The sequence below is a fragment of the Drosophila mauritiana genome, chromosome 3R, assembly GCF_004382145.1.
Source record: "Drosophila mauritiana strain mau12 chromosome 3R, ASM438214v1, whole genome shotgun sequence".
In the NCBI taxonomy this organism is placed as follows: Eukaryota; Metazoa; Arthropoda; class Insecta; order Diptera; family Drosophilidae; genus Drosophila; species Drosophila mauritiana.
In genome coordinates, this window is record NC_046670.1 from 11,693,767 (window position 1) to 11,706,379 (window position 12,613).

Below are 12,613 nucleotides of genomic sequence, written 5' to 3' on the forward strand. Positions count from 1 at the left end.
GGTAAAATAGCTTATACACTGCGCGAAAGCAGCAAAGGGGTACATTTGTTCTTAATTATGTATATACATTAAGTTTGCACTTGGAATTTAATTTATTTCTAAAAATATGTCCCATTTAATATGCAATAATAAATTCAAATATGATATAATAATGAAGTTAGATTACTTCATTTACTTATACTTATTTTATTATTAAATTAAGAATATGTTTTTTTTTTTTTATGAAAATCCGATTTCTGTCAGTGTAACGGAAAGCACCAGATCAGAATATCCAATACAGTTACAATTTATACCCACACAAACAAACCCGGCGCCTGCGCTCTCTCTCCGCTTTCTCTCCGCCTCTCTTTTGCGATCCTTTCCTTGGTGCTTTCACCTGTTCGCTGCGCATGTATGGGTAATGCTCACTCATTTCGAATCCAACGCTTTTCTTTCAGCCTATTTTTGAATATTTCCCCGTATTTTGAAAAGCTCTTTTCACCCAGTGTTTTTGCCCATTGCAAAATATCTCCAATACTTAGGCAATCGCGTCTCTTTTCCCAATGAGAGTGTGTTGGTTTGGGGATCTTTTTGTTTTGCTTTTTGATGTTCTCAACTTCTATTTTTAATTTTCAGTTATTGATATGCCAAAAAATCTTGTTTCACGTAGTTATACGTACGTATTTCCCCCATAGGTCTACAGATTATTATTTTCTGCTCTATATATTAAAGCTGTTTCTATAGATTTTTCAACGTCATGTCTGCGAACGGAAAACATTTTGCTGGCAATCATAAATGTCACATATGAAAGTATACGTTTTTTTTGTAACTGTCTCGCAAGAAAATTCATCAATGATTCATGCATTTTTAAATTGCAAACGTGAAAACGGCTGAAATTCAGTTTCCCCAAGATCGTTGAGTTTCCGATCTCTGGTGATATGCATGTTTGCCCTTCTAGATTGCGTGTTTACCCGTTGATAACGCCTTTTTAATCGTATCGCCAACTTAAATTTTGGAGATCTTATATCTTCGAATGCAACTAAAGTCTTTAAATATAACCCTATAAATATAAGCCAATTTGATAGCCCCAATATACATATATGTATTTAGTTATTCCATTTTTTGTTGTTCTCTTATCTTGGAGAACATTTGGCGAGGTTGATGAAAATTTTAAAATTAACTCAAGCAACACCCACAAAATGACGTAATTGTATTCATTAAAAACAAAAAGTTTTCGAAGCAAGAAAACTAGATCAATATATTTATAAAGACAAGAAAAAAACAAAGAAGACATAGACATGGAAAAGACCCTTGAGAAATCGTCGAAAAAACATTGTAAAATAGCAAAACAGTCTGAGCAACTTGCTAAATACGAAAACGAAATCATGGCCATCGAATGCGACCCGTTGACATGTGTTAGTTATGGAAAACCAAAGTTTTCATAATTCCAAAATATACGCGAATTAAATAAGTTCATGAGTGTGTAGCACTCAGCTTGGCTCAGACAAGTGCGCAATCTTGTTAGAAAAATCGCGACCATATTTGGCGAAAATAGTATGAAAAAGTTTAATCCGGGCTGAGGGGCATAGACGACTGGGTTTGGTTTACACGGGCAGAAATTGGTATTATATAAAAAATACTTTATAGTTATTTGTGACGGATTGTGGGAAAAGTTTGTCTTCTTGGGTTTATAGCTCATTGAAGCCTAAGGTTCAATACTAAATGAAAATCTTGATCTTTTAATGGTAATCTTATTATTATTTCCTATCCCAATTGAAAGACTGAGCGTAGGGTGCATTGCAAACTGAAATATAATCTATTTGGGGGAGGGGTGTGGGACTATCCCAGTCTCTGATGACTCAATTGGCGCCGGCTCCTTGTGAATGAAGCCGCAGCCGATCGCGAACTGGTTGGAGCTGTGGGCAGCAAAAGGAAATCTTCGGTGCGAGCTACTTGCCTTGCCAAAGCCTGCAATTGGCCAAGGTGATCCGGATCGAATGTCGTGTGCATGTGAACAGCGTTTTGGCGCTCTTCAACATTGTCAGTGTCAATTATTTGAAAACCAAAGAGACGGCGGGGACCTTGAACTTATCGTCAAGCCCAATGCAAATGGTGGTCATTAGGCGTGCGCCGGAAAACAATGTTTTGCAATTATTCAGAACTTTCTCGCACTTGGCAGGGAATCTTTCGATTTGGATTCAAGGACAACTATTTTCAAAGACGACACCAGCTGCACAAAGCGATTGACATAGGCGCCTAATTTGTGTTGCTAAAATAAAGTGAAGTGTGCCAACTTGAACATAACTTTTCTCGACTACAAAATGTTATGTTTTAAATATTCTTTTTAATAGCTTACAGGCATATGAAAGGAGACAACTTCAATTATTTCTAAAACTAACGCCAAGTAATTTTAACAAAATACAACTACATTGTATTTGATAAGAAATCGGTGTACAAATTTGGCGCCAAATTTCCTATATTATCATGTAACTGGTCACACTACGTTCTCAACTTGCAGTGTAACCGCATGTGCCAAAATGTCATAACACAAAATAACAACAATGTCGCTCGTGGATAAATTAAACTATTACAGCACACGAAAATCGTTCAAATATGGCATACCCTTCCTCATCATGATGGTGGCTGGCTCCTTCGGACTGCAGCAGTTCTCCAACCTCAGGTTAGCATTTAAGAATCTCCGGGAAATCCTTAGCTAACCCATGAGTCTCCTCCCTTTACAGGTATCAGTACGCTAAGAAGCAGCCGGTAACCCCGGAGGAGATGAAAAAGTACGGCGTAAGCATGAAGAACCGCAAGGATGTGACGTTGGAGTCGGAGTACGACAAAGTCAAGTCCGTGGACATAGAGAACTGGGAGAACAAACGCGGTCCACGTCCCTGGGAGGAGCACGAGGATCAGCCGTCAACAGCAAAGCACTAGACTTATTGACTTCAAAACCGTTAACAAAATAACCATTGAAAACAGACTCTTCGTTGTACATAGTCATAAATAAATCAGCATTGTTAATATCTAGTAAGACAATACCCTGTAAATAATCGATAAGTGCATCGGTACTGTCCCATCCGATAGCCCTATGCCTGACGCACGGTCACTCTAGGATTTGTGAATTATCTATTATTGAAAATAAAATGGGAGAAGTAAAACCCGCTAAAGTGGAAAACTATAGCACGGGGACCGATGCAAACACTCTGTTCGTGGATGGTAGGACAATTACATTAGCCCAACTATAAATCAAAATAAACACATTGGCGCCATTTGCAGGGGAACGGGTTCTGTGCTTCCACGGACCGCTCATTTACGAGGCAAAGGTTCTGAAAACAAAACCCGATGCGACGCCGGTTGAGTACTACATCCACTACGCGGGCTGGAGCAAAAAGTGAGCAAACCTTCTAGTATGCACACCGATCTGCATGAAAGCAATCTCATTTTCAGCTGGGACGAGTGGGTGCCCGAGAACCGAGTCCTCAAGTACAACGATGACAACGTCAAGCGCCGTCAGGAACTGGCTCGCCAGTGCGGCGAGCGCTCCAAGAAGGACAATAAGAAGGGTGAGTTCAGTAACAAACGCAATTCCTGGAGTTGTACATTAAGCTGTTTACTAAATAGGCAGCGCCAAGGCTAAGAAAATGGAACAGATGCGCAACGAATCTCGTGCCTCAACGCCGTCTAAGGACAGCAACACCTCGCAATCGACCGCTAGCAGCACACCAACAACCAGCGCCGGACCGGGAACCAAATCGGAAGTCGGGAGCACTGGCACCACAAATACTAACAGCACCGCCAACCCTACAACCAGCCGGGCCCACCGAAAGTCCACACAATCGACGCCATCCACAGCAAGACCTGGCACGCCGAGTGATAAAAAGGAAGACCCCGCCGCATCTGAGACCACTGAGGATGAGGGACCGGTGGCGCCGAAAAAGAAAAGAATGAGCGAACAACGGCCTTCTCTTACAGGAAGCGATGTAGCAGAAAAGGCTTTGCCGACCACCACCACTCCAGCCACACCCACCACGGAGCCCGCACCGTGTGTGGAAAGCGAGGAGGCCTACGCAGCTAAGGTGGAGGTCAAGATCAAGATACCCGACGAGTTAAAGCACTATCTGACCGACGACTGGTATGCGGTGGTACGGGAGCACAAATTGGTGGAGCTGCCCGCCAAGGTTACCGTGCAGCAGATCTCGGAGCAGTATTTGGCGCACAAGAAGTCCGTGAAATCGACCAGTGCCAGCAAGGAGGTTGCCATAAACGATGTACTCGACGGAATTGTCGAGTACTTTAATGTAATGCTGGGCTCCCAGTTGCTGTACAAATTCGAACGCACCCAGTACGCGGATGTGATGCAGAAGCATCCGGACACACCGTTGTCGGAGCTTTACGGATCCTTTCACCTGCTGCGTCTGTTCGTGCGCCTTGGCTCCATGCTCAGTTACTCTGCGTTGGATCAGCCGTCCATGCAGAACCTACTCACGCATGTCCAGGATTTCCTTAAATTCCTCGTGAAGAACAGCTCAATATTTTTCAGCATGAGCAACTTTATCAACGTGGATCCCGAGTACGTGAGAAATGCACAGTAGGCAATCATCTCTCCTTGACTTGAAGTAAATATTTCATCAAAATAGTTTGCAATAATTCGGTGGTTGCTCCCAACAACTGGTTTGTAAATTAAAACACAAGTAAAATGTTTTGTCATAAGCTAATAAATGTCAGCACCTTGTAAAGATTAGTTCTTCGCTTTTGCGTCTTTATCATCGTCCTCGCTCTCCGCCTCGCTACTACTACTACTGCTGCTGGTGGGATAGAAGTCGCGAAGATCCCTAGGCTTATCCCGCTCCTGCTGTTCCTTCTCCAGGTACTCATTCTGCACCTTAACAATCTCATCGCTGCTCTTGCAGGCTGCATAGGCATTGAGAAGCTTGTCGTTTAGCTCCAGAAAGGCATGACCCCATGAGAACTTTCCCAGAAACCAGCGAGCCTCTTCCGTGAATCCACAGATGTATAGAGTGGCGGCTATGGCCTCCACGCAGCTGAGCTTGCAGGGCTTTCCGTAGTTGATGGGATTGGCGGCCACCAAGAAGGGCAGCAGTCGGGGATGTGGGCTGCGCATCCTTCCAAAGGGCGTCTCGTCCAGCTTGGCCCACGAGCAGTCGATCACGGCCACTCCAGAAGAGGCCACCACATCCCGATCCAGCGGACTTACACACAACTGGCCAACGGGCGAGAGGACGAGGCCAGGAAACTTCTGACCCAGTCGAAGATTTGAAATGAGTCCCAAGCGTGCCAGTTTCCTGCCCGAACACTTCTTTGGATCGCAGTGGTTGAGGTCCCACATGGCCACCGCGAATTCCGGCGGCTGGCCGAGATCATTTTGGGCTCCATCTCCCGAGGATTCCGAGTCGGAGCTGTCGTTTTCGCTGCTGCTGCTGCTGGCCAGTTCGTTGGCCTGCTGAGCAAAGCTGCGGGCACAATTGTGATTCGATTTGACATTGCGGTAGGGTCCTCCTCCTCCCTTCTTTGCTTTGCCGCAGTTCCGTCCACTCATTACGTTTTGGTTTAAAACTTTATCAAAGCAAAAAAGAATCAAAGTGTTTTTACCGTCTCGTGGTGGCCAAGCTGACGACCCGATTTTTTTTTTATTTTGATTGCAAAGAAGGGTGGCGCAAGAAATGTGACACGTTACGACGTCACTTTTCAAAATTTCAATAGTTTAAGTAAATGTATTTTGTTTACAACTACAAAACAATATTTATTAAAATATTTTAAGTATATGTTTAGTAAGTAAGTGTGTTTAGTAAGATTTAGATTGAACTGCAATAACTTTAAAGTCATATTTAAATACTTGTAGATTTAACGTTTAACATCATCTGCGTTTACGCCACCTTAAAAATGTTAAGCATGGGACTGAGGCTATCGCATGGCTATCGATAACTGCCGAGCGCAACCCTGTCACGCCAACGATGAATGGAAAAGAATATGGCGACCTGACTCTGGAAAAAAATTATAATTTGTCCGGCAAAAGTAGTGTGCAATACAAATAAATGTATGTATTAAAAGTGCAATTGTACGACGATCGTCTCAAAAATGTACATTTAATCAAAGGACACGCAGTAAATAAGCCGCTGGGGTCAAAGTGATTTGTGCGTGCCCCAAAAAAACCATTGTTGTGTGAAGTGGACAGGCGCGCCAAAAGGGCTCAAAAAATGCCACCCACCGAAAGATGCCAAAGTTGGACTTACGAGAAAATATTGCAGAAATGCGGACAATGAACAATTACTGATAAATAATACAATAATACAAGCCTGGCGACGCGCACAACGCACACACACGCGCGCGAAACTGTCACACGTACACAGGCGTATATCGATATTTGCGAGTTGCATTTCGCGCCGTGGCGGCAGAGCAAAATAAACCGAATAACCGAAAATCAACGGGCGTCCATTTGAAACTAACAGCGGAATATACCATACTTACTAATTGTTATTGTGTTGCTTCTTTCTTGTTTTACCCATTCACCTGCGTCCCATCCAAATACGCCCTTTCCGACTCCTTACCCCTGCCGGAGTACAGTTGCGCCCTGAAGCCAGAGCAAGCGAAACCACGGGGAGGCTAACGATAAGGATACGGAAACGGAGAGCACGGCCACTAGCCAAGCACACAGCAAGATGGGTGAAGTCAAGTCCGTGAAGGTGGACAACTGGGGAGTCTTCTTCCTGCAGAAGCTGCAGAACTTCTTTAACAAAACTGATTACTGCGATCTGACGCTGCAGTTTCGGGACAATTCGCAGCTAAAGGTTCACCGTCTGGTGCTCAGCGCCTGCACCGACTACTTCAATGTACTGGAGCAGACCTGCGAGATCGTCGACGATGCCCTCATCATGCCCAACGAGTTCCAGGCGGACGTGGTGGTGCCCATTGTCAATTTCATGTACACAGGCACCCTGGAGTTCGAGCTTAAAATGTACGGCAAGCTGTTGCGCACCGCCAAGGAAATGAACATGACGGTGCTGTTGAAGCTGCTAGAGGCGCACCGTCGCACCATGGAGAACGTTAATCGCCAGCAAAGGGTGAGTGGTGGCAATTCATCATTTGCGGAAATATTTTGTAACCTTTTATTTTCTTTAGCCGCCTAGTCCGAAGGGAATCCGCCGGCGCACAGTTGGACAGCCCAGTTCGGGTCTTCCACAACAGCGCGTCTTGGGTCCTTCGCCGCAATCGCGAAACGTAGCCACACCCATCGCGCAACGAGCCAACACACAGCGCGGGTCCACTGGCAACACAATGACCCGAACATCAGGTGGCTCAAATCGTTCACCGTATGGAGAGAGTAGCAATGTGAAGCAGGAGCCAACGTCACCATTCGAGCAGCTGCGAAAGGGTTATAACAACAACAAGAGACCAGCACAGACAAGCCTGCTATCGCCGCCATCCAAGAAGCCCAGTTTGGAAGAGGTTAAGGAATTCGCTGAGCAACAACGGATGCGCAAGCAAATCGCCGCTGAGTACGGAGATAACGATCCTGAGTACGATGGAGGAATGCTTTATGATGATGTCCATGCCGGGGACGATGATGACGATGATATGCCACCGCAGCCATCTACATCTAAACAGCAATCCCCGCAGGGTACACAGACCCAGCTAGAACATGGATCCACCACCATTATCTTGAAACAGGACTCGCCCAGCCAGACCCCCACAATAATTGTCAAGGACTCCTCCAACGCCAAGCTGAATCACACTAAGATAATTGCCGAAGTCTTGCGCCAGTATCCGCACATTGTGAAGGGCCACAAAAACATAAAGCTGAAGATTATGCCCAATACCCCACCAGCGCCGACCGAAAAATCTGCTCCAGCGACAGTAAAACCCCCGGCGAACCAGTCATCCGCTACTACATCGCCACACAAGAAACTGCACGTGTCTTTCAAAGCCGACAAGAGTGCGCCGCTAATCACAGCACAGCAGAAGGCGGCTAGCTCTCAGCAAAAGTCTGGAAACTCGCAGACAACCGGTAACCAGGCAACCGGAGCGAATCCACCAGCAAATACAGCCGCAGCCCAGAAGAGACGCATTGATAGTAAGACAATGCACGCCTTGATCGCTCAGGGAGCAGAGAATACTACTGGTGAGTACAACATTTGTAGTTAATAGGTTGCCAGAAACAACTAGTAATGAATATCTATATTTCAGGGCCCTGGCTGTGCCTGAGGTGCGGCGTAAACGGACGACCCATCAGCATTCCGTCGTACCGAGGCTTCCGACGCCATCTGATCAACACGCACAAGGAGACTATTGATCCGGCGCTATGTGAGCATTGCGGCTGGAGGTCTGTCAACAACCGGGAACTGCATTTCCACATGTATATGGAGCACCAGATCAAGTCGATGCTGTACACGTTTGCCGAGTGCGCGCTATGCAACCAGTCGTACCGGACCAAGGGTGAGTTGGAGGCGCACATAAACGAGGTGCACACGGACGACAACAAGCAACAGTGCATCTACTGCAACAAGGTATTCGAGCAAGAGTTGCAGCTGTACAGACACATGAAGAGCTACCACAAGGAGCAGGCTTTGGAGGATGGCATTATCGATGAAACGGACGAAGAGTTCCTCGGCTCGCAAGACGAGGAGGAAGAGGCCGAAGGAGACGAAGAGCAGGAACCAGAGCAGACTGGCAAAGTGCGAATCCTTTCGGACATAAGTCTACCAGCCACCAGTGCCATCACAGTGCAGCAAGCTCACCAGGAGCAACTGCAAGAGGAAGATGTTGAACAGGTGCAGCAGGAAGTCAAATTCGTGGGCGCCGATGGCAATGAGGTGGAGCTTACTGATGAGCAGCGCAAAGAGATTCTCTCACAGCTTAACCAGCAGCAAGCAGGCGCCGCTGCCGGTGGTGTGGTGATGGTGCTCAGTGAGCCAGAAGCGGAGCACGTCAAGCAGGAGACCGATGAAAAATCCCTGGCAGGCACCGAAGAGGAGTATGATGACAGTCAAATCTATAGCGAACTCGCTGCAGCGGACTCTGTGGAGAGCGCCAAAAAGAACATTGCTGATGAAAGCAAAGAGTCCATTGACAATCTGGAATGGGCCGAAAACCTTATAGCCGAGTCTGAAGAACAGAGCAACAAGGAGGTGAGTTTATCGAACCCATTTATGGAAGTACATCTACAACATGAGTCTTACAACTTACAGCCAAAATTGGATAAGCCGCGGGATGACATCAGTGAAAAGCTAAAGGAGCTTACCGGCGACTGGACGGAGGATGAGAACGATGACGATGTCGACGATAAGCCCGCTACCGCAGAGCTTGCATCCGAACTAGCCACCAAGGACCCTGAGCCAACAGTACACGAGGAAGAAGATGATATTGACTTGGCTCTCCAGTCTCTGCACAAGGGACCCGAAGAGGCAACTGTAGAAAAGGCAAGTGAGGAGTCTGTCACCAGCGCGGACGATGCAGTTGACGCTGTCGCCAATATAAACAGTCAGCCCGAGAAAATGGATGTAGACTCGGAAGCGGCGGACGAGAAGGCTTCAAAGTCCGAGGTCAAGATCAAGAAAGAGGTCAAGCTTGAAAACGATCAAGAGGAATTTATCAAAGAGGATTCACCAATTCCGCATTCCGATCCCGTGGCGGAATTAAGAGAGGCGGTAGCTGCCTCCGAGGGCGAGGATGATGTGCATCTAGAGGCCGATAACATACACAAAGAGCTGCTAGATGAGTTAATTGCCGAGGCCGAGAAACCTGATGAGGAGAAGGACATTGTTCAATCCGAAGAGAATGCGACGACAGAGGCGTTAGATAGGTCAGTAACGGACGAGGATGACCTGGTGCCACCTACGCAGCTATCCACCGAACAAATGGAGATTGATGAACCAGCAGCGGAAAAACCAGCCGAAAATAATGAAGATATTAGAACGGCAGACGAGAAGGAAGCCGTCGAGGACAAACCAAACCAGACACAAGATGTAGCCACTGCAGAAAAGGCGACAATAGAAAGTGCAAAAGCAGGTGATGAAGTGGCGTCAGGTGAAGCAGCCAGCGTGGACAAGGTCAAGAGTCTCATTAGCGAATGGGGTGACGACGATGAGGACGAGGATGAGAATGGGGTTAGTGCGGCGGCGAAGGAGGAGCTATAATTACTAGATTTATTTATGTTCTAAGTTTGGCGATTCAACGCAGGTCAGCAGATAAACGCACCTGAGCTCGGCGCGAATTTTCGGTTTCTATTGTAAATTAAATTGTTAATGAAGATCAAGGTGAATGATAAGATACGCATATGCACTGGTTTAAGTGTATAAGATCCAATCTACTCATCTCACGTAATTGTAAATCCCCTCCCATCCTAAGTATGTTGCGCTGCTAGCATGGAAATCGCAAATCTAAGGGGAGTTCCCTTAAATGACCTTAAATGAGAGATCAGAGACCAAACAACCCAACATTTAGCTATTTATGAGTGTCCGTTTCTTCACACATACACCACCAATAGAGCAACCAAGCAACATTTCACGATTAGGTAAACACTATATATATATACACATATGCCTATTTACATACATATAGAGATGTAGTTACATAGATGTTGTTTTAATTCGTTTAAAACAGTGACATGATGTCCCCAGAAAGTAATAAAATGATTGCGTTTAATAATTGGCTAAGTTAATCAAAAGGAAAAAAGGATGCCCTTTTTTTTGATTACCAACTTAATTGTAAGGTTTATTACATATAATAAAAGCATAAAAAAATAACACAAACTTTGGAGAAAGAGAAAATATAAATGTAGACGAGAAGACTGAACTTTTTACTTATCCTAGGGCAGATCGGCAATATAGCTAAAACAAGAATCGTTGGAAATGCACAAGTAACAAGTCTTACACAAGAGATTAACAGCTGCCAATCCATAATATTATCCTAAGTGTTCTAGGTTTAAAAAGCGGCACATTTTCTCACAGCGCTGAAACGATTTCTCAACGAAAAGATTCCTAATCCTCATCTGAAAAGGCGCGAAGAAAATAGGTCAGCATTGTCGGAAGGGAAAAGTAGATCACATCATACTACGCACCAGATAGATAAAAGTTTATGATGCACATGGTCGCAAAGCCGGCGAGCACAGTTGCGAACTGTGCAAATCCCGCCCAGCGTCGCGTTGAGTTCGAGTGCCATCGCGCCTTCTCGCGCGGTATCACCTCGCAGACGGTGACGTAGAAGAGTGTGCCTCCGGCCAGAGCTTGGACGATAGGCAGAGTTTTGCTGGACCAAGCGGCGGGCACGTCCACGATAAGCATGCCCAGGCCAATGCCAATGACGGCGCCCAGGGCAAATACCGAAATGCCGACGAACTGGGCGCGAAAACTCGTCTGCGGATTCGAGCGGAACTCGAGTCCCAGACAAAAGCCCATCACGAACTTGTGGCAGGCGACGGCCCCTAGAAGAAACAGAACCTACGACGAAACAAAGCAGATTCCGGTTATCTAATTGGACTAAGCCCTCGCATCTCTTTGCTATCTCAATATTTGCCTAAGATTGCGCACTATAGCCGAGTCTAGTCTAACTATGTCAAGGCAGACGACACAGACCTTTGTGGAAGAGTTCTGAACGCCGATGGCGAGTCCTTCGATGGCCGAATGCAGTGACAGGGCGACAAAGAGACCCAGAGTGCCGGTCATGGATTGGGGGCAGGGTTCCGTGTGGCTGGTATGGCAGATGCGTGCGTTGGCGTCCTCTACACTGGCATCATCACAGCCAGATGCGCTGACCGGGTGATCGTGGTCATGATCGCTGCGTAATCGAAGCACAAAGCAATTATTTTTGGCTGCGGGAGGGAAATGCAATAAACCTACTGGCTATGCTGGTGTGAATGCCCGTGTGACGTATTGGGTTCCGCTGATAAAAGGGGCGCTCGTTCGTCCACTGCGCCATATCCATTGCCATTAGTGGGACGTCTTGCAGGCTCGGTTGCTGGAGTCTCTGCATCGTGGACATGAGTGTGCTGAATGGCCTCGCCAAAGAAGTAGTGTATGAACTCGTCGATAAAGTAGATGATGAAGAACCCGCCGCACATGGCCACCTCAGCGAATTTCGAGTCCATTTGCTCGCGCACCTGTTGCATGCGTAAGTCAGCAGGTTATCAAATTGCAGCCCCACACACAAGATCGCAGTCCAAGCTCTCACCTCGGGCAGAATGTGCACCAGTGCGGTGGCCAGCAGAATGCCCGCTCCGAAGCACAGGAGCAGGGACGTGGTCAGCGGGAAGCGGCGACGATTCCGTTCCGAAATAAAGGCGGGCAGTAATCCGGACAAAAGACTCCCGAGTCCGAGGACCAGCATAGCCAGCACCTTTTCCAGGTCGCCGCGACTCGTGGCAGCCAGGGTGGGGGTCGGGGTGATCTCCATGTTTAGACCGTCGGTTGGCAAGCTCATTGTATCAACTGCCAGACTGTGTCATCAAGAGTGGGCCCGTAAAACACACATAAGTTCGTTGCATTTACTATTTTTAAACTAAACAGTTGCGAAGTGTGTGCGGCTCCTCTCGTACGAAATACCAAAACGCCTCACAAGGGGGCCCGCATAAAAGTACGGCATTTCAGCAGAGCGCCTTTCAGGTCACACTCATCTA

The 12,613-nt window shown here is 46.6% G+C and overlaps 5 protein-coding genes across 5 annotated transcripts; 3 read left to right on the forward strand and 2 right to left on the reverse strand.

The window, feature by feature from the left end:
• Nucleotides 1-2,540: 2,540 nt before the first annotated feature.
• Nucleotides 2,541-3,016, forward strand: LOC117142700 (cytochrome c oxidase assembly protein COX16 homolog, mitochondrial). Its single transcript, XM_033306857.1, has 2 exons — nt 2,541-2,659; nt 2,721-3,016. The coding sequence occupies exons 1-2, from the start codon at nt 2,541-2,543 to the stop codon at nt 2,917-2,919; spliced, it is 318 nt and encodes a 105-aa protein (XP_033162748.1). The 3' UTR covers nt 2,920-3,016.
• A 91-nt stretch (nt 3,017-3,107) lies between these two features.
• Nucleotides 3,108-4,726, forward strand: LOC117142698 (nuA4 complex subunit EAF3 homolog). Its single transcript, XM_033306855.1, has 4 exons — nt 3,108-3,201; nt 3,262-3,376; nt 3,433-3,548; nt 3,607-4,726. Exons 1-4 carry the CDS (start codon nt 3,129-3,131, stop codon nt 4,575-4,577), a joined length of 1,275 nt encoding a protein of 424 aa, XP_033162746.1. The 5' UTR covers nt 3,108-3,128; the 3' UTR covers nt 4,578-4,726.
• On the reverse strand, nt 4,685-5,634 carry LOC117142699 (ribosome biogenesis protein TSR3 homolog). The gene has a single exon (XM_033306856.1). It carries the CDS (start codon nt 5,540-5,542, stop codon nt 4,724-4,726), a length of 819 nt encoding a protein of 272 aa, XP_033162747.1. The 5' UTR covers nt 5,543-5,634; the 3' UTR covers nt 4,685-4,723.
• A 299-nt stretch (nt 5,635-5,933) lies between these two features.
• On the forward strand, nt 5,934-10,745 carry LOC117142701 (centrosome-associated zinc finger protein CP190). Its single transcript, XM_033306858.1, has 5 exons — nt 5,934-6,040; nt 6,568-7,064; nt 7,123-8,122; nt 8,188-9,128; nt 9,189-10,745. The coding sequence occupies exons 2-5, from the start codon at nt 6,663-6,665 to the stop codon at nt 10,134-10,136; spliced, it is 3,291 nt and encodes a 1,096-aa protein (XP_033162749.1). The 5' UTR covers nt 5,934-6,040; nt 6,568-6,662; the 3' UTR covers nt 10,137-10,745.
• A 35-nt stretch (nt 10,746-10,780) lies between these two features.
• Nucleotides 10,781-12,530, reverse strand: LOC117142706 (zinc transporter ZIP1). Its single transcript, XM_033306865.1, has 5 exons — nt 12,169-12,530; nt 11,838-12,097; nt 11,574-11,775; nt 11,060-11,438; nt 10,781-10,990 (listed from the first exon to the last, which is right to left on the reverse strand). Exons 1-5 carry the CDS (start codon nt 12,415-12,417, stop codon nt 10,980-10,982), a joined length of 1,101 nt encoding a protein of 366 aa, XP_033162756.1. The 5' UTR covers nt 12,418-12,530; the 3' UTR covers nt 10,781-10,979.
• Nucleotides 12,531-12,613: the final 83 nt, after the last annotated feature.